Source organism: Sorghum bicolor, chromosome 5, assembly GCF_000003195.3.
Source record: "Sorghum bicolor cultivar BTx623 chromosome 5, Sorghum_bicolor_NCBIv3, whole genome shotgun sequence".
NCBI classification, from domain to species: domain Eukaryota; kingdom Viridiplantae; phylum Streptophyta; class Magnoliopsida; order Poales; family Poaceae; genus Sorghum; species Sorghum bicolor.
Window position 1 is genome coordinate 13,387,240 of NC_012874.2, and position 21,951 is coordinate 13,409,190.

At 47.0% G+C, this 21,951-nt stretch overlaps 1 protein-coding gene across 1 annotated transcript in view; it reads right to left on the reverse strand.

The window, feature by feature from the left end:
* The window catches only part of LOC8071559 (leucine-rich repeat receptor-like serine/threonine-protein kinase BAM1), a 7,157-nt gene extending 1,307 nt beyond the window's left edge, over positions 1–5,850 (reverse strand). Inside the window, exon 1 of the mRNA XM_002450543.2 lies at positions 2,391–5,850. Coding sequence (XP_002450588.1) covers positions 2,391–5,112 — 2,722 coding nt within the window. The 5' untranslated portion in view covers positions 5,113–5,850. The remainder of the gene's footprint in view (positions 1–2,390) is intronic.

Here is a 21,951-nt window from a genome sequence, read left to right on the forward strand (position 1 = left end):
TATATATAAGCAGGTCATTAAAAGCAATAGTAACATGATCGTATACTACTACGTACTACTAGTACGTGTTAAAAGCAGGGATCCAAATCCAAGTGTATCTAGCTACGTGCTGTTTTTTTAAAACACGAGTGCATGCTTAGATTCGCATGATGAATTTTGAATAGTGCATAAACTGGCTACTACTCCTGGTCCCTGTGCATTGAGGACAAGACGCAGCTATAACGGGGCAACGAATCCCAGGAGGAATGCCGAGGAGAGCAGCGTCAAATCCATTGGAATCTTTCCCCAAAACAATGGCCCAACTAAACCTTCGCCAAATCCAAGGAAAATTCGTCGTCCGATCCGGATCAAGAAGGAGGGTAATTAATTAACCTTTGTCTAATACGCGTGCCCATGCCCTGGCGATACTACAATATCCCAGCCAAATCGTATCTTTGAGCACGCACGCATGAACGAACCGGGAAAAAAATAAACTAGTGTATGTATCGAAGAGCGAATGTCACTGTTACCAAAAAGAAAAGATGGGTAAAAAAAAAAAGTTGGTGACTGCTGCACAAGCATTAACAGTGTTGGAAAAAGCATGCATGCTTGGCCCGTCGTCTCCCTTTGCCGACGACGGACGGACGTTGCATTGCATGAGGCAGGCAGGCAGGAGCACGCCCCGCTTTGGCGAAGCCCCATGCATGCGCGCGGTCCGTCGATCCGGGGGCGGCGGAGGAGGACCGCCGGACCCGGACGACGAGGCCTTTTTGTGTGCTGGTCAAAGATACAGATACAGATACAGCAGCGGGTAAGGAAAGGGACCATTGTTTTTGGCCAGCCAGCCGGATCTCTCGCGGCTACGTACAGTACAGTACATACTACACGGGACGCGTCTCAGATGCTGTACGTACTGAGAGCGTGACAGCGTATGTATGTGTCTACCCTCCAATTTTCGAATCGATGCTGGGTGTGGGTGGGTGGGTGGGTGGCCAAAAGAAAGAAAGACATCTGACATCTGGACCGCGCGCACCACCATGGCAGGGGAGGACATGCAACGCAGCTGCGTTCCTCCTCAGGCGCGCGGCCTTTAGCCATTGATGGCCTTTGGAGTTTGGTGCCAAGCCCGATGCTGCTCCTCTGCGCCTCTCTGGACTGGCCTATCCATCATCGCCTCTCTGGCCCAGGCCCTGGCCTCAGCTGACCCGATCAGACCATGCCCGGCCACGGCCGGCCCGCCTGTTTGACGTGCCAGTCCCCCCTGCCAACAGTACGTAGTACAGTACACCAGCGGTGGTACACGGACACGGGATCCCCGCCGCGCGCCCGGCCCGGCCCGACCCGACCCTGCACGCCGGCCGGCCGCCGGGACCGCCGCGGCGTCCGAGGGGGCTGCCCTGCCGTGCCGTGGGGGGGGGGGGCGCATCGGCACCGCGTGCGTGCATGCATGAGGGTCATGCTGGGAACGGCCAAGAGCCAACAACGCCGCCGCGGAGGAGGCCCACCGGGCCCACGCCCCCGCATCGTCCAGTCACCATCGTCGCTGTGTGGGGCCCGCGCCGGGAATTATTGGGCGATCGAGTGCGGACGCCCGGTTGGGCCCGAGAGCCCGAGTCTGCCCAGAGGACCTCTTTTTGGCCGCTTTCGATGTTCGGGCCCCACCCCTCAGTGCTGACGTGGCTGCTGCTTAGGTACTCCTATAAATATGTGTGCGCGTAGTACGTACTGTACTCGTACGTGTATGTGTGCCCTGCAGCGGCAGCCCCCCGGGGGTCAGGTGTCAGGGTGTGGACTAGAGTGTCAAGGAGCCATATAACCCCAGATCTTGCCATTTCATAATGGCTCAATCATTTCTTCACAACATTTCCTCCATCTTTTCGTGACAAAAATAAAATGGATTATTATTATGTACGCAGGCTATTCAACTTGGGTCTACTACGTTGGTACGTGGCAGTGTACGTACGTACTGCTGCCAAGGTCACAGTCACAGACTCACGGCACTGTGCTCATGTGTCCCTACTACGGTGTATGTACAGTAGAGACGTGCCGGCCGGCGCGGAGGCAAGACAGCGCTTGTGGCGCCACTGTCGCGTCCCGTCCCCGTCCCGATTGACCATTGACACGTTCGCTTGCTGACACCACCCCCCCCACACCATTGACTTCTCCCTGAGCCCTGGGTCCTACGCCTTAACGCCCCAATTTCCCCATCCCCCCCAGGGACGACAACCCGTCGTGCCACGTACGGCCGCGGCCTTACACTGCTCCTCCTACCGTGCAACGCGACAACCTACTACTACTGTAGTAGTATAGGATAGCACATGCTGGTAAACTGATCAACCAAATCCTAACCGTCTGATTGACGACACCTCATGCATGTATTGTATGACTACGATGAGCAGAGACGGACGTACCAGGGGCGATGTAGCCGTAGGATCCAGCGACGGCGGACATGCACTCGTCGGTGGCGGCGCCGGATCCGCGGAGGAACTTGGCGAGGCCGAAGTCGGCGACGCGAGCCTCGAGGTTGTCGCCGAGGAGGATGTTGTTGGACTTGACGTCGCGGTGGACGATCATCGGGGTGCAGTCGTGGTGGAGGTAGCACAGCCCGCGCGCCGCCTCCAGCGCGATCCGGTACCGCCGCTCCCACGCCAGGAACGACGGCGCGCCGCCGCGCTGCTTGCCCTTGCCGTGGCCGTGGAGCACCTCGCCGAGGCTGCCGCCGCCCATGTACTCGTACACCAGCACGTTCGCGTCCCGGTTCGTGCAGAAGGCCAGCAGCCGCACGATGTTCCGGTGACGGATGCTGCCCAGCGTCCGGACCTCCGCTTTGAACCCGCGGTCGCCGCCGCCGCCGCCGCCGCCACCCTGAAGGCGCTTCACCGCGATGGCGCCGCCCGACCGGGTGCGCCCCGCGTACACCACGCCGGCGCCGCCGCGGCCCACCACGTTGCCGTCCTTCATGCACTCGATCACCTCCGCGACGCCGAAGTCCACCTTGTGGAACGCCGTGAACCGCCACCTATTATTCCCTTCGCCGTCCGCGCGGAACGACCGCGCGCGGACCACGGCCGCCGCGGCGAACGCCACGGAGCACGCCAGCAGGCCCAGCGCCAGCACCAGCTTCAGCTCCCCGCCGCCGCGCCGCGTCGTCGTCGTCGTGACGCCACCCGCGACGCCGCCGCTTACTCCTGTTGCTGCTGCTGTGTAGCTGCACGGCCGGCTCACCACCGGGCCGCACAGCCTCGGGTTCCCCGCGAACGCCGTCGCGTTCAGGTACCCGAGCTGCCCCGTGTCCGGGAGCTCCCCGGACAGGTCGTTGTACGAGAAGTCCGCCGCCGTCAGGCTGCTCATGGCGCCGATCGCCGCCGGGATCGCGTCCTCCAGCGCGTTCCGCGACAGGTTCAGGTAGTTCAGCACCCGGATGCCCGCGATCGCCTCGGGGATCGCGCTCGACAGGTTGTTCCTGCTGAGGTCCAGGTACGTCAGCTCGCCGCACTGCGCGACGGCCGCCCCCGGGATCGGGCCCGACAGCTGGTTGCCGCTGAGGTCCAGCTTCACGAGGCGACGGAGCTCCCCGAGCTCCGGCGGCACGGCGCCGCCGATGCGGTTGTTGCTCGCGAGCAGCGTCTGCAGCGCGGTGAGGTTGGCCAGCGTGCTCGGCAGCGGGCCCGACAGCAGGTTGTTGGACAGGTTGAGCTGCGCCAGCTGCGACGACGAACTGGCGGCGCTCGGGTTCGACGGCACGGCGCCGGAGAGCAGGTTGTTGTGGAGCTCCAGCAGGGCGATCCGCGGCAGGTAGAGCAGCCCGGCGGGGATGCTGCCGTTGAGGTAGTTCTGGCCGAGCCGGACACGGGTGAGGCTGGTGCACGACCCCAGCGACCCCGGGATGGGGCCGAAGAGGAAATTGTTCATGAGGATGGCCGTGTGGAGCTGCCCCGACGCGCACAGCGTCTCCGGGATGACGCCGGTGAGGCGGTTCGAGGAGAGGTCGACGAGCCGGAGCGGCGCGGTGGCGCCGAGCCCCCCGGGGACGCGGCCGGTCAGGTTGTTCATGAACAGCTGCACCGTCTCCAGGCGCGGCAGCGCGGCGATGAAGTCGGGGACCGGGCCGTGGAGCCGGTTCAGGAACAGGTTGAGCAGCCTGAGCGACGTGAGCGACGCCAGCGACCGGGGGACCTCGCCGGTGAGCGCGTTGTTGGAGAGGTCCAGCGCGGTGAGCGACGTGAGGTTGCCGAGCTCCGGCGGGATGGCGCCGGACAGCTGGTTGGTGTGGAGGAAGAGCGTGTCGAGCGACGCGAGCGCGCCGAGCTCCGCGGGCACCCGCCCCGTGAGGCCGCAGTTGGAGACGTCCAGCACGGTGAGGCCGCGCAGCCGTCCCAGCGCCGGAGGGATGCCGCCGTCGAACACGTTGTAGTAGCCCAGGTAGAGCTCCCGGAGCGTGGTGAGGTTGCCGAGCTCCGGCGGGATCCGGCCCTGCAGGTTGTTGCCGTTGAGGGACAGGTACTCCACCGCGGGCATCGCGCCGTACGCCGCCGGGATCTCCCCCGTGAAGTAGTTCCCGCCGAGGTCCAGGTACCGGAGCCTCGGGAGCCCCGCGACGCCGAGCGGGAGCGGCGACGAGAAGTTGTTGTCGTAGGCGTCCAGCACCTCGAGCGCCGGGAGCGACGCCAAGTCCCAGCCGTCGTCGTCGAGCCCGCCGCTCAGCTGGTTGCCCGACACGTTGACGTGGCGCAGCGCCGGGAGCGGCGACGCGATGGTGACCGCGCCCACGATGGCGTTCCCGGCCAGCGAGAGCGTCTCGAGCGCGGTGAGTCCCGGTGGCACCCGGACCGACACGGGCGCCGCGGCGGTGGACACGTTCATGTTGGCGATGTCGACGGCGACCACGCGCCCGGCCGCGCCGCACCGGACGCCCGTCCAGGAGCACACGGACCCGGCATTGGCCGCCGACCACGACCGCAGCGCGCCCGGGCGGCAGCCCAGCGCCGCCTTGAGCGCCAGCAGCGCCATCGCGTCGCCGCGCAGCAGGTCGCCGGTCCCGGTCCCGGTCCCATTGCCATCGGCGGCATTGGTGGTGGACAGGAGCGCGAAATGCAGGAACGCGAGCAGGAGCAGAGGTGGCGAGGGCCTCATTGATCAGGGTGCGTGGAATGTTTCTTGGGTTTGTCTCTGGGATTTTCGAATTGCTGTTCAGGGGAGACTAGCTAGAGGATGAGTTGAGCTGCCGCCATTGGCGCCGGCATTGGAGGTGTCGTTTAATTAGTAAGCTGGGCAGAGAGAGAGAGAGAGAGGACGAGGAGGAGGGGGTAAAGGCGTGCGAGAATCTTGAGAAGCTTCACAAGAAGATGGAGTGGAGGCTTGAGAGTGAAGCTGGGAGGTGGAAGATGATGGATAGTGTCAGGGGCGATCGAGGGGAATATGTTCGTTCGTTCTCGTTCGCTCGCCGTGGCATGGAGCCATGGAGGAGGAGGAGGAGGAGGGGCCTGTCTTTTGAGATATATATGGCGTGTGGGTGAAGGGTGTCGAGAGTAGACTCCACTCACAACTCACTCTAGAGCAGCAGCAGTACTAGTACTCTGATGATCTGCTATCTAGCTAGTGAATTGGCATTGCTCTGCTCTGCTGTGCTAGGTCTCTGGTTTTCAGTGGTGTGATTCTCCTCATCTCCTTCCTTTTTGCTTTGCTTTTCTTTGGGAGGAGGAGAGGGGGAAGGCAACTGTTGGGAGCTTTTTTTTGTAGGCAAGGAAGCAACCAGCCATGGCAAAAGAGATGGGATGGGTGTGGCATGCACTGTGTGTGTGCCAGGGGAGTTTCTTCGAGCTTTGAAATTCTCCAACCAAGGACATGGTCCCCTTTGGTATATTTGCATTTTGGTTGTTTTCATTCAAATCTTTTCTGTGCTATTGGTTAAGACTAATAAGAGGGGTATTTGGAGGAAAAAGGCTTGTTTGAATTATGATGATGATGATGATGATGGCATTGCCGTAGCGCCCGACAGCAAAAGAGGAATGCACTCCGGTCTCCATCAACGTACAGGAGCCGCTGGCCTGGCCCGGCCCTATGAGTTGAGTTTCGGTAATGATTGTGTAGAGCACAAAAAAACAAATGGATCGGGGAGATGTGTGCACCTCCTGGATTGTCGCTTTGCTAGGAGCTACGCGCCCCGCCGCAGTCACAATGAATCACATTCACAGTAAAACGATATTAGTTAATCACATTCACAGTGTGCGTGTGTTAGGAGCGGCTGGTGTAATATAAAATAAATTAAAATAAAAAAAAACCCAGATATTTCGAACCATAGGTTGCAGATATGTTTAGATTAGTTACTCATGTGGTGAAGCAACGAATAACTCTGAAACCCAAAACTAAGAGAAAACAATACTGCGAAAGAGAGATGCTAAAGGTGAGTGATGAGGAAGGCGAGCAAGGAAGGGACAGGTTCCATATCACCCTGCCAGTGCCCATCCGCGACGGACGAGGTGGTGGTGGGAGGCAGGTGCAATTGCAGGGCCAAGGCCAGAGGCGCGCGCGGGCCGGCCGGCCGGCTGCCCGGCTAAAGCGGGCGTTCAAAGGCGGCGGGCTCCGGCTGGCTGGGACACCGGACACCGGGGACGTACAGGGGGCCAGCGCCAGTGCCAGCCAACAAAGGAAAGCAAAGGGGAGGTGAGGTGAGATAAATAAAGCGGCCGCTGGTGCCGGGGCGCGCCGGCTGCAAAAACAAATCGCTTGACCGCTTTGCATGCAGCAGCAGCCCCCGGTCCGGCGCCTCCAGTTCGGCAAAGCCATGACGCGGGCGCGGCCAGCGCCGGCACGGCACGGCACGGGCCTCGCATCGCATCGCAGCGCATGGCTCCGGTACGCAGGATGGAGGCCATGATCGATGCGCTGATTTGAGCGAGTTAATAAAGGGAGATCGTCTTTGAGCCCGAATGACTGATTTGAAGTTAAGCACCGCAAGCCAGGCTATCTCTGCTCCAGTGTAGTGCTCTGATCCTCCAGTGTAGTGCTCTGATCCTCACGAGATGCGCTTGAAAAAACCATAAATCATAACAAAATTCTCATAAAAAATTTATGATGATATCTAGCTATCAAATTGGATTCTAATCACCATCCTAATACTTCCCCCGTCTTGTAATAGTCCTGAAATATAGAGTGAACAGTAAAACTAATTGCTCCTTTTTTTGCGAACACTATGAACCTGATCTATTTTTTAAGACAATTTGACTTACAACAACTAAAAGACGACAAATATCGAACTGAACTCTCCGTTTTTGCAATAAAAATTTCCAGGTGGAGATCCTCTCCCCACATAGTCTTCTTCTTCTTCAAAAAAAAAAACTTGTATTAAAACAGAGGGACTACTAGTATTACTAATTGCATGTCTCCAATGGAGCCTTCATATTATTTTTCTCACAGGGCGTGCTAAAAAGGTAATCCTAAACATTCACGTACAGTAAACTTCTCATCACCATCAATGATAATAGTCATTACATATATTCTACTCATTTCGTTGTTAGGTTCAAAAGTGTCCAAGCGATTTTATGGCAAAATAAGGAGTCCGGCATTAAACCACCTTGCTCCCTCACTAATTAGGACATATGATTACATAGTTCAGTTGTTATTTTCCTTAATTCCTGGTTGTCCATTTTAGATGACACAAATTTACAAAGAATCTCAATATTTCGTTCCAAAAAGTACCGAGGAACGAGAATACCTTATATTTTATACAAATTTTGAACTTTAGATCCCTTATATATTTTTGGATGGAGGGGAGTATTTTATAAAGATTACTCACATCAATTACGATTGGCTCCATACAAGTCCTGGTAAATGAAAGTGATGTGTCGATTGTAGTTGAAAGTCTAGGTCAATCCTCTACAAGAAGAGGAGGTAGGAGTTGCTACAAAGTACAAATAAAGGTGAAGCCAAGAGCTACAAGATGGACTCTAAGTACTTCAAACCAAGGTGGTGCCCTTCGTGCTTGACAAAGACGCAACGTCATAAGCTTCAACATGGGCGATGTATACATTCGTTAGAGCTACTTGAAGGATCGGACGGCTGATGTACATATATCACCCTTAGAACAACACGAAAGATGTATACATCACCCTTAGACCAAAATAGTCGATGAACCCGACATTGTTGCAAAATTTGAATGAATTTGTATCAAATTGTGCAAAGTTTGCAAATCATAGAGAAGTCGGCCTAGGTTGGTTGTATGTAGTGCTGCTAGGCCGACTATAAAAACTAGCCCAAGCCGAGATTGGCAGGGGCTTTGTGATGACCTGGAAAAAAACCAACCTAGTCTGGTTTTGGTAGTCTGAGTTCCAAACTTGTTTTCGTTCTTTGAAAATCGATCTAAGTGTCCTACTATGATATGAACACCCCTCTATTTAGGTTTTCTTTAACACATCACTATATAGAGCACTGTTGGATGTAGTAAAACAGCTGCAGCTAGCTTCACTTTAAATGGACTAGGAGACAGGAGTAGCCGGTGAAAACCATGGTTTGAGGGCTTCATCACTGGCTTGGCTATCGTACTTGAATAATAGATGAACAGCTAGGAAGATAAAGTCCATGAAAGTTGTGCCAAAAAAGACCTTATATGAGAGATCACGACTGGTTAAGCCCAAGTAGATAAAGCCTTATACTTTCTTTTTCTTCTCCTCTAGCTTTTCGAACCTCTTGCTACCTCTCCGCTAGTCAGCCTTGCCGTTTAGACCTAACTCGATCCGCTGTGTATCTAGGCCACGTATAATCTCGGATGATGTAGCCCCAACCGATATGTTGCTGACTCGGTGTTAATCTTTGAAAAACGTATAGTATGTTTACGTTATTACGCTAGATATATAGGTGTAGCAACTGTGAAGCTTTAGGTTTTAACTATCCTCAGCATCGCTCGCTCGCTCACCCGGCCGATGAATCCACAAAGCAAGGTCATCAGCCGCTGCCGTCTTGTGTGCAGCCCGTACGTCGAAGACTTTGGCATTGTGGTCCGTCCACATATATGTATATATATATGCCACTGCCACAGGATAGGACCGCTGGACCGGTCGGGTTGTGTAGCATCCAGATACCACCACAGGTTCACCACGTGACGAGAGAACTCTCGGTCGCTCCTCCGTCCAGCGCCATGCACGGGCCACCGCGCCGGAGCCGCTGTGGCCTACTCGTTTTAGAGCGTCAACTGCGTGCAGCAATTAGCTAGATCACCATGCATCTCACGGCCATCATTAGTAGATCCCTACGTCGTCGTCGTTCACGTGGAATATGGATAAAAGCCCTGATCGATGTGTACGGCAAAAGAGATGAACTAGAAAAAAACATGACTTGAGGTCTCAAGATGGCTATACTGTACGTGATGACACCTTGACACTAATATATTGGTCGATGCTCAAAATGGCCAAAAACCTCGTTTTTTTTGCGGCCCGGGGTTAAAGGCCCCTTTAACACCGGTTTGTAACACAAACCGGTGCTAAAGAGTCCTGCCCAACGGCTACTGACAGGTGCTGAGGGTCCCCTTTGGCACCGGCAAGTGCCACGGGCCGAGGCAAACCCTTTAGCACCGGTTTAGCACACAAACCGGTTCTAAAAGGTGACCCTTTAGCACCGGTTTTTGCCCTGAACCGGTGCTAAAGCTCCGGTGTATAGGCCCGCCCCCTCCTCCCCTCTGTCCATTTGAAACCGAGAGCACTATTGTTGTTCTTGGAGCTTCTTCTTGCTTGTTCTTCATTTATCCCTCATTTCCGACGTCCATCGTTGATCTTCTTCGACTCCGTCATCGTCTCTTCGTGCTTGGAGGTGACTAACTTCAGCATTTCTTGTCTTTTTCATATATTTTTTTGGCTTGTGATGTTCTCATCATTTTTAGCTCAAATCCACTTTGTTATTTTGAATCATTCACATGAATTAGTATCCATATATATATATATATATATATCATATTTCATGGTTGACCTAGTATTAATGTAGTTTGCAAGAATGAATTATAGTATCTTTTTATGATCTTAGAAAGTAGGATAATTCAAATTAATTGGTTTGTTAATATCACTTGATTTATTTTTATTACTACATAATGTCCATTGTATAATTTAGAAGATTTGTTGAAGTAACTAGACAAATAAAGGATATTATTAGATTCTTCTTTAATCATACATGTTTACTAGTAAATGTGGAATTTATAATTGTTTAAAAATTGAGTATGGATAGTAGATGGCAACCGTGATCGGGTCTTCGGTCTCTCAACGGGTTCAAAAGCGATACCGGCCGGAACTCTCTCTCATTACTTGTGGCAAGTGTGGGCAGAAGATTGTGATGGAGTACAAAGTGTCGAAAGAAGGAGTAAACAAGGGTCGTATATTCTACAAGTGTCCGGATCGTAATGTGAGTTATTTCCAGACATTTGCTTATATATGTGCATATTTTTTTAAATGATATTAATTAAATTTTTTATTCTCTCTTTTAATTTCAGTGGGACGGTACCGGCGGATGTACAGGTTGGTACTGGGAGGAAGAATACTTTGAACACATTAAGAAATCTTTTGCACAGGTGGTTGAGGCTGAAGGTGGTGAGGCAGTGAGCCGACGAAAGGAGTTCAATGATGTTGATCAAGCGAATGATCTATCTATTATAGTTGGGATCGGACGCGAACTAATGATGTTGCTTAAGTGCATTTTAGTTTTGATTTTTTTAGTGCTAGTTGCGATTGTATTTGTTGTAGCCAAGCTTTCCTGAATTAATCAACTATGTATCTTAGACATGTTGTGCAATAAGATGAGAAACTATATGTGTGCATGGTTTTCATAATATATATGTTATATTTAATGCAGATGGTAACACATAATTGGATGTATAATGCCGATCGGCGCTCCGAAGAGTTCATTAATGGCGTGCACTATTTCTTAAGTGTGGCCGAGACAAATAAGAGGGACGGTTTCATGTGCTGTCCATGTGCCGTGTGCAAGAATTTGACGGAATATTCTAACTCAAGAACTCTTCATTCGCACTTATTAAAGTCTGGTTTCGTACCAAACTATATTTGTTGGACCAAACAAGGAGAAAGCGGGATTATAATGGATGAAGGTGAAGAAGAAGAAGAAGAAGAAGAAGAAGAAGAATTAGACCATGCCAATATTATTGCTCAGTACGGTGGCTTCAATGATGTTGCAATGGGGGAAGATAATGAAGAAGAGGTAGCGGCAGAAGATGATCGGGGCGATGATGCTTTTGGTGATGCCATCCGTGATGCACAAAGAGAATGTGAAAGTGATAAAGAGAAAGCCAAGTTCGAGCGCATGCTAGAGGACCACAGGAAATCGCTATATCCCACCACTGAAGAGGGGCAAAAAAAAGCTGGGTACCACACTGGAATTGCTGTAATGGAAGGCAAAGAATGGTACATCTGACAAGACATTTGGGCAGTTAGTGAAGATCATAAAAAAGATGCTTCCGAAAGACAACGAATTGCCCACCACTACGTATGAAGCAAAACAGGTTGTCTGCCCTTTGGGATTAGAAATCCAGAAGATACACGCATGTCCTAATGACTGCATCCTCTACCGTGGGGAGGAATACGAGAATTTGGATGCATGTCCAGTATGTAAGGCATCACGGTATAAGATTAGGCGAGATGATCCTGGCGATGTTGAGGGTGAAGAACGTCATAGGAAAAAAATTCCTGCCAAGGTTATGTGGTATGCTCCTATAATACCACGATTAAAATGTCTGTTCAGAAATAAGGACAATGCAAAGTTGTTGCGGTGGCATAAAGAAGACCGTAAGATAGACAATATGCCGAGACACCCTGCCGATGGATCCCAGTGGAGAGCGATAGACAGAGAATTCCCAGATTTTGCAGATGATGCTAGAAACTTGCGGTTCGCCTTAAGTACAGATGGTATGAATCCTTTCGGTGAGCAGAGCAGTAGTCACAGCACTTGGCCAGTTACTCTATGTATCTACAACCTTCCTCCATGGCTATGCATGAAGCGGAAGTTTATTATGATGCCGGTGCTTATCCAAGGACCGAAGCAACCTGGCAATGACATAGATGTCTATCTGAGGCCATTAGTTGAGGAACTTCAACTTTTATGGAGCAAACTAGGATTTCGCGTGTGGGATGAGTACAAACAAGAGCACTTTGACCTGCGAGCATTGCTGTTTGTAACAATCAATGATTGGCCAGCTCTAAGTAATCCTTCAGGCCAGTCAAACAAGGGATATAATGCATGCACACATTGTTATGAAGACCTTGACTGTGTATTTTTGAAAAAATGTCGAAAGGTCGTGTACCTTGGCCACCGTCGGTTTCTTCCTGTGAACCACCCAGTACGAAAGAAAGGCAAGCATTTTAAAGGCAAGGCAGACCACCGGACCAAACCTCTCAATCGAACTGGGGATGATGTACTCGAAATGGTCAAGGATATAAAAGTGGTATTTGGAAAGGGACGAGGTAGCGAACCTATTCCTAAGGATGCTAAGGGCACGTACCCATGTGGAAGAAGAAATCCATATTTTGGGAGCTACCTTACTGGAATGTCCTAGAGGTCCGCAACGCGATCGACGTGATGCATCTGACAAAGAATCTTTGTGTGAACTTGCTCGGATTCATGGGTGTCTACGGGAAGTCTAAGGATTCACTTGAAGCACGACAAGACTTGCAGCGCATGAAAGAACGAGACAACCTACATCCAGAAAAGACAGATAATGGACGTCATTACTTAAGCCCTGCTAGCTACACTCTGAGCAAAGAAGAGAAGGAAAGCATGTTTGAATGTCTTAGCAGCATCAAGGTCCTATCTGGATTCTCCTCCAATATCAAGGGAATAATTAATGTGCCAGAGAAGAAATTCCTGAACTTGAAGTCCCATGACTGTCATGTTCTAATGACGCAATTGTTGCCGGTGGTTTTAAGAGGAATTTTACCTCCACACGTACATCTAGCCACCGTAAAGCTATGTGCATTCCTCAATGCAATTTCTCAGAAGGCAATCAATCCAGAGCAACTAGCTACTCTGCAGAATGATGTCGTTCAATGTCTCGTCAGCTTTGAGTTGGTGTTCCCTCCATCCTTCTTCGATATCATGACACACCTCCTAGTTCATCTGATCAAAGAGATTCGTATTCTCGGTCCTGTGTTCCTACACAACATGTTCCCCTTCGAGAGATTCATGGGTGTCCTAAAGAAATATGTCCATAGTCGTTCTCGGCCAGAAGGAAGCATTGCCAAGGGCTACGGAACAGAGGAGGTCATAGAGTTCTGTGTTGACTTTATTCCAGACCTTGACCCAATTGGCATTCCTGAATCTCGACACGAGGGCAGACTCAGCGGAAAGGGAACACTTGGGAAGAAAACATATATTGGTACGGGAGACGATTACTTTAATAAAGCACACTACACAGTTCTCCAGAACTCCTCATTGATGGAACCATATGTTGAGGTACACAAAGATTTCCTACGGTCCCAGTGGCCCGGGAAGAATGAAGCTTGGATAATGCGTCAGCACATGAAAACTTTTGGCGATTGGTTGCGCAAAAAATGTCAAGGTGATGAAAACATTGATGAGCAGCTTTATTTGTTGGCCAGGCAACCATCATGGCATGTCCTCACGTACAAAGGGTACGAGATAAATGGTAACACATTTTACACAGTTGGCCAAGATAAAAGGAGCACCAACCAAAATAGTGGTGTACGCGTGGATGCCACGGATCCAAATGGGAACAGACAAACATATTATGGACGCATAGAAGACATATGGGAACTAGTATATGCAGCTAATTTTAAAGTTCCTTTGTTCCGGTGCCAATGGGTGAAGATGACTGGAGGTGGGGTAACAGTCGACAAGGAGTATGAGATGACAACCGTGGACCTTAACAATAGTGGGTTGAAAGACGAACCATTCGTCCTTGCTGCAGACGTGAGTCAGGTGTTCTATGTCAAAGATATGTCTACGAAACCAAAGAGAGGAAAAAATGATGACCACTCAATCATCAATGAGCCAAAGCGCCACATTGTCCTTTCTGGGAAAAGAAACATTGTCAGAATTGAGGACAAGTCAGACATGTCAGGCGATTACGAAAGGGATGATCGAATTCCGCCCTTCATAGTCAATAAAGACCCAAGCATTCTGTTAAACAATGAGGATACTCCATGGTTACGGCAGGATCATAACCGAGGGTCATACGTCAAGAAGTTCACTATTGTGTCGACTTAACATAAAGTCATGTTTAATAGTATGTGTTGTAACAAACTTTGTATGAAACTATATTTGAGAATTGTGAATTTTGATGAGTGTAACAAACTTTGTATTCATAACTTTTCCATTTGGGACCATCTAGAGTTCAGTCAAAGAGTGTTTTGGTCAAACTTGGTCTAATGACAAACTAAATTACTTAAAATGAAAAAATTTTGAATACCAAGTTGTTAGATATCATCAAGATCTAAACTTTTTATATACACAACTTTTCCATTTGAGAAAGTTTAAGTTAACAATACCCACCAATTCTTGAATCTCACACAAACTATATGAAACTATATGTGTCAACTGTAGATTTTCAACTACACCTTCCTAAAACTTTGTCAAATGCAAAAGTGGTCTATATATTAAATGTAGATTTTGATGAGTGGAACAATATTGGTATTCATGACTTTTCCATTCGAGATAATCTAGGGTTCCAAAACCGCTGCGTGGCTATGAATTCTCTGAAAATTCAAAATTTAGTGGTTCAAACTTTTCCAAAAGAAAAGTTGACCATTAGACAAAATGTAGAACTTGATGAGTGTAACAAACTTTGTATTCATGACTTTTCCATTTGGGACAATTTAGGGTTCGGTCAAAGGGTGTGTTCATCAAGATATATATTTGTATATGATAAATAGATTTTTTATTTGATGAAAACAATACCCTACTAGCATTCCGAGTAATAAATAACAAAAATAAAAAGTTTAACGTCAATATGATGTGAAAATAGATTTCCAGTTGATTGGATATAGTTTTTGTAAATTTATTGGAATAATATATTTTTGCATTAACAAAATAGTAAACATTTCTTACAAAATCATTGCAAATTATAAAAATACAGTAAGATATTTAAGGTTAAAATTTTTCATGTGTACATTAAAAAAATTACAATATATGTCACTGTTTAAAAAATATTATGCAAAATATTTAATTTACTATACAGTTTATAATATAAACTGTATATATAAACAATTGAAAAACCCTAAACTAAAAAACAGGGCCTTTAGCACCGGCCCATAGTGGGAACCGGTGCTAAAGGGTCCTGAAAATTTCAAGAGCCCACCTTAGCGCGCGCAGGTCCCTTTAGCACCGGTCCGTTGCTGGAAGGACCCTTTAGCACCGGCTGGTAACACGCGCCGGTGTTAAAGGGTCACCCTTTAACACCGACGCGTGTTACCAGCCGGTGTTAAAGACCCTTTAGCACCGGTTCCAGCCACGGACCGGTGCTAAAGGGTCCGCCCCTATATAAGCCCCAGGTGCCCTGGATCTGGGCAGTTGCCTTCGTCTTCGTCTTCGTCGAGCAGAGAGCTCCGCCGCCGCCGTCCAGCGCCGCCCGTTCGTCTACCCAGCGCCGTCGTTCGTCTCCGGCGCCGCCGCCGCCATCTCCAGCGCCGCCCGTTCGTCTCCCCAGCGCCGCCGTTCATCTCCAGCGCCGCCGCAGCGGCTATCTCCACCAGAGCCGGCCGCAGGCCACTGGCCATCTCCTTCGACGAACTCCCCGCCACGATCCTACGTATATTCATCGATCTATATATATGCATGAATGCCAACAGTTTGTATATATAGACTAAAATTGTATATATGAATTATATATATATATATGAATACCAACAGTTTCGATGAATAATATGTTATATATATATATATATATCTTATATATATATATATATATACTATTAATCTTGTATCATTTTGTTCTTGTATCATTATTTTATACTATTATTTTGTATTATTATGTATATATACTATTATTTTATATGCACTTATGTACTATTATTTGGTATCATTATATATGCACTTATATTTTATACCAATAGTTTATATACTATTATTTTGTATCATTATGTATATATATGCACTTATATTATTCTTGTATCATTTTGTAGTAGTATTAATTTTTTTAGTACATTATTCTAGGTGCAAGTGTATTACTTGGCTTAAAACATATACTATTATTGTTTATACTATTATTATAGTATTATTTTTTATATATTATTCTAGTATATTACTTGGCTTAAAAGACTTTTTAGTATGTTATTCTAGTATATTATGAATTGTAGTGTTTTCAATTGTTATGAAATATATTGTGCTAGTATATTATTCTAGTGTTATTGTCCGTATTATTTTTTTAAGTATTATTTTTTAGTTTGGAGCACTCTAGCACTTATATTATTCTTGTATCATTTTGTAGTATTAATTTTTTTAGTACATTATTCTAGGTGCAAGTGTATTACTTGGCTTAAAACATATACTATTATTGTTTATACTATTATTCTAGTATTATTTTTTAGTATTATTTTTTAGTATATTATTCTAGTATATTACTTGGCTTAAAAGACTTTTTAGTATATTATGAATTGTAGTGTTTTGAATTGTTATGAAATATATTGTGCTAGTATATTATTCTAGTGTTATTGTCCGTATTATTTTTTTAGTATTATTTTTTAGTTTGGAGCACTCTAGCACTTATATTATTCTAGTGTTATTGTTCGTGTTTAATTGACTGTGCCATCATGAATTTGCACACGTAATATGCACATAGATTGTTTCCTCCTTCTTGTCTTAAACACCACTGTACGATATATATATATATATATATATATATATATATATATGGTTGCAGACGCCGACCGTCCTCACAATGATCCTGAATATATGGAAGATGCCATTCAAAATATGATCGACGACGGTAGTCAGTACTTTATTGATTATAATGAGATCATGCAAGGCAATCCGACTAAGCAACAAGAGGGCAATGCCCCTGAGCAACAGGGCAATGCGCCTGAGCAACAACTTGTCCGTGCAACAAAAAGGAAATACCGGCGAGGTATGTAAATGTAAACATATATAATGTATCTCTTACATTAGGTTTTAGACTTACTTGGTTATTAATTTAGTATTTTTGTTTCTATATCTACGTGTAGCCTTCTGAATCGACCTCTACAGGGAGAAGCATACCTCCACGAGGGCCAAAGAAGCCGTTGGACGGCCGCTATGTAATCTCCGAGTTTGAGATAGCTACAGGCAGACCACTTGGTGAACATGCAAATAAATATGTTAGTCACTGTGGATACCTTGTGAGAGATCAAATACCGATCAGTGCTCGTGAATAGAGAGAGAAGCGAGGTGCTCCTGAGATAGTTTTGTCTCTGATCGTGACAAGGAGTTAGTTTGGAAAGCCGTCACAGACGTTTTCACCTTCGACACCAACGATGAAGAGTTGAAGGTGCGAATTTATGACTGGACTATGAAGAAGATGGCGGTACTGTTCCAGAATTGGAAGAAGACTTTGTACAATAAATTTGTCAAGAAAAACGAGACTCCAAATTTCAATCTCAAGCAATACGTAAAGCTGAGGGCCTTCTGGGATGACTTCGTGCAGTACAAACCATCAGAAGAGGGCGAGGAACGAGCCATTAGAAACAAAGGGAATGCAAGTAAAAAGACATACCACCATCATATGGGATCAGGTGGTTATAAGAGTGCTATTCCCAAGTGGGACCGAATGGAACAGGAGATGCTTGCTAGGGGGGTCACACCCGAGACAATAGCAAAGAATTGGAGCGAGCGCTCCAAGCATTGGTTCTACGGTCATGGGGGAAGCGTGGACCTAGACACCGGGGCGCTAGTTTGGGGCCAAGAAATCTCTAGAGCAGCAGAGAGACTAGTCCGTGCACGAGAGGCGGTTCAGTCTGGTGAGTTCAGGCCTAACAGGGAGAAGGATGAACTCACCTATGCGCTTAAAAATCCTGAGCACGGTGGGCGTACGAGAGGCTATGGGGCAGTTCCGTGGCTGCAATCATTCCAAGCCGATCAAGATACCTACAGAAGCCGCCAGAGAAAGAAGGATGAGGAGGCAGAGCGGATCCGCCGCCTGGAAGCTTTTGTTCTGTAGTCAGAAGAGCGCGAGAAAGCTCGTGAAGAATGGATGCAGGCGGAGATTCAAAGGTAAGTGCAAGCAGCACTTAGTCAAATATCGAAAGGGCAAGGTACATCACAGCCTGAGGTCAACGTTAGCCCCCCAGGCCAGTTGAAAAGCAGCTGCACATCCACGGAAGTACCAACCATTCAGGATGACACGAAGCTACACTTCCCCGTGGATGATGTCACAGAGGCTTTTACTACCTGTGAGCTGCATATACCAGATGGGAATGCAACAAAAAAGGTGGCTATCGCTGTTGTCAACCCTATCGACCGAACGAGAACTCCAAAAATCCATAATCGACCAGTACCTGGTGGATATGCTAGCGTCTCGGTTGATAGGGTTGAGAAAGGTTGTGGCAATGTGCCTCTAGACATAGAAGGGGGAGACGGAGAGAAGACCTTAGGTGAAGCTGAGAAGACATTTATTTGTTGGCGCAAGCGCTTCATAATTATTCCTCAACATAGTTTTGTGTGTGATTTTACTTCTTATATTATTTATTATGTATTGAAATTAAAAAAAGTTTGCTCACAAAACTTGTAATTGTTTTCTTTGCAGGGACTCCTCCAACCTAAGTCCAGTTCTCTCCCCAGCGCATCATAGTGCTTCGGATGGTGACAATGCTGGATCTCCTCCAACACCTGCGGCGGCCACACCGACCCCACCACCGCCTCCACCACAGTCTCCACCTCCTCCACCGAGGTCTCCAACTCCTCCACCCCGTTCTCCGACGCCGAAAAGATCGGCCCCACCACCTCCACCGCCTGCACCGCCCTCTCCAAAGAGTGCACGGTGGGTCCCCTCACCTCCAAAGCGAGGTAGTCAGAAGCGGTCCGCCTAAGAACGACCGAAGTCATCGGTCCCACCTCCAAAGAAGGCTGCCTCAGCAAAGAGAGCTAAGACGCTAGAAAAATTACCTTACGAAAAGAGTGAAGAGGAGGTAATTGCTGCATCCAAAGCTAAGGTGAAACAATTTTTTGATAAATTGAAGGAGGATAGAAAAAAATGGCTAAACCCAGGAAAGCCATACTTTTATGTAAAGCCATCGGAACTGAGGCAGAAGGTGGTGCACCAGCAAAAGAAGCAACGCGAAGCTCAGAAAAAGCCAGCACTTTCGGACTATGAGCGGTCTCTGGTCAAGTCTTCATAGCCTAGAAAGAGAGTAGGAAAGGAGGTCCCATAGCTCGGAGAAGTATCAAAACTGGTGCCCCCTTTGATTGTGCCAAATCAATACGGCTCAAATGAAGACTTGATGCCAAAGAAATCCTTAGCGTTGTCTGAGCTAGACTCGCTTGAGCGTTACTTTGGACAGAGCGGTTTAAATATGGAAGAAATTGCCGCCATTCTTGGATGCCAGACATTTAAAAAAGCTGAGGTAGTTGATCAATGGAGGGCAAGATATGAACCAGGCAGAAGTCTATTCGACCCTCAACGTTTACCTGAGCTCGGCACACAAATGTTTGCAATAAACAAATGGTGCATTGAGGCATAAAGGGGAGAGAATTGGATTTCTGTTCGTATTAGACAACATCACTACTTCCATGGAGATGACCTCATATACGTGCAGTTCGAAGAATTGCACCAATTATGTCACCTCTACGCTCTCGACAAATCTCTTGTCAGCTGCTTTTGTCTGTAAGTATATTTTTCTTTTTATTATACTTCTAACTTCTTTAATTACATGTATATAATCCTTACACACTTTGGATTTGTATGTATATATGCAGGCACCAAATGAGAGAGCTCAGAATCAGAAATGACAATAGTATTGGGTTCGTTGACCCTTATATTGTTTTCAAAGCTCCGCAGGCAGTGTGGACAGCAGCTCATGAGACAGAAGTCTGCACCAATCTTATGAGGTTCTTTGTGAACCAAAAAGAAAAACAAAAAATACTCTTCCCTTTCAACTTCGAGTGAGTTATATAGTTATTAAGTGCATGCATATTTTATTTTAATAATTATTATTCGAGACAAGTTTTATATAGTTATATATAGGCCTGACTATATATATGTGTGTGTAAACAGCTTTCACTGGATACTCATGGTCATTGAAATTCCCAAGAACCGGTTGATAATCTTTGACTCAATGAGAAAACCACAAGAAAATTATCAACAAACGGTAAACATTATTCAAAGGTACGTAATGTCGATCTCAGCTAGAAGAATATCATAATATGACTCTGTAATTATTAGTTCACGATCCACAATGGCTGTGTGTAGGGTTTGGAAAAGATTCATTGACCGTGAACATCTCAGTGGATGTAAAGCTAGCAAACTTTCGCTAACTTTTAGCCTTCTTATTGTCATGGTCGTGAATATTATATATATATATATATATATATTATATATATATATATATATCGTACAGTGGTGTTTAAGACAAGAAGGAGGAAACAATCTATGTGCATATTACGTGTGCAAATTCATGATGGCACAAGTCAATCAAACACCCACAGAGACGCTCAGAGTACGTTACATGTCTCTTTTCATTATCTCCTGAATTATATTGAATAACTTAGATAACTAATACCTTTTTTATTTATTTCAAATTAAAGACGGAATGGTTGAGGGAAAAGGTCATACAAAAAGACCGAATCAAAGCTATCCAAGAGACGATAGTAGGATTTCTCCGCGAGCAAGTGATCAATCCAAACGGCGAGTTTCACTTCAACGGCAACGAAACTCTTATTCCAAACAATGATGATCATTTGTATCGTTTGTAGACATTGGGAGAAAAAACTCTATGTATATATGTGTTACGAATTTTGTACATATAGAACTATATATATATAAAGTTTTTTACATATCTATTTAATTTTTGATGTGGCCTATTCATTTTATTATAGGCAAAGCTTAATTATTAAGCTAAGTCTATAATTTTCATTTATATATGCTTAATATGCGTGTAATATAAATATATTATTGTATCAGCAAAAACATGTATTGAAAAACCTATTATTATTATATAAAAACAATAAACAGAACCGAAGAAGTAAACCAAAAAAAACCCTTTAACACCGGTTGGTAAGGGTCCTGCAACGTGGTAGCTCTAGCAGGACCCTTTAACACCGGTTGGTATTACCAACCGGTGCCCCGGTTCCCCGAACCGGGACTAAAGGGTGGGCTTTTAGTCCCGGAAGGGCAGCACCGGCTCGGGAACCGGGGCAACAGGCCGTTCCCGACCGGTGCTAATGCCTAATCCTGCAGCAGTGTGAGTCCTTAATTACTCATTGTTTGTTTGATCTCGTGGTGGTTAAGAAACATGAGCCATGTAGCAAGCGTGAAGAAAAAAAAGGGTGTATATATATAGGGGTTGTTTGGTTGCTAGCCACAATCTACCACAACTAACTTTAGGCAAGTGTGGCAAGCCACAAAAAGTGTGGCTAGCAAATTGAGGGGTTGTTTTGTTGCTAGCCACAATTTGCCACACTTTAACTTACGCAAGTTTGACCAAGTTGGCAAGTGTTTGGTTGACAACTAAGCTTAGGCATGATTCTTTTGGGCTCGGCATGTCTTAGGGTTAAAAAGAGTGGCAAGATTTCTGTGCGCATGATAAAGTGTGGCATCTGAAGGGCTAGCCACACTTTTTGTGGCTTGCCACACTTACCTAAAGTTAGTTGTGGTAGACTATGGCTAGCAACCAAACATCCCCCTGCCACACTTTGCCATGCCTAAAGGAATCTTGCCACACTTTTTAACTCTATGATATGTGGAGCCCAAAAGAATCATGCCTAAACTTAGTTATGAACCAAATACTTGCCAACTTAGTCAAACTTGCCTAAGGTAAAGTATGACAAATTGTGGCTAAC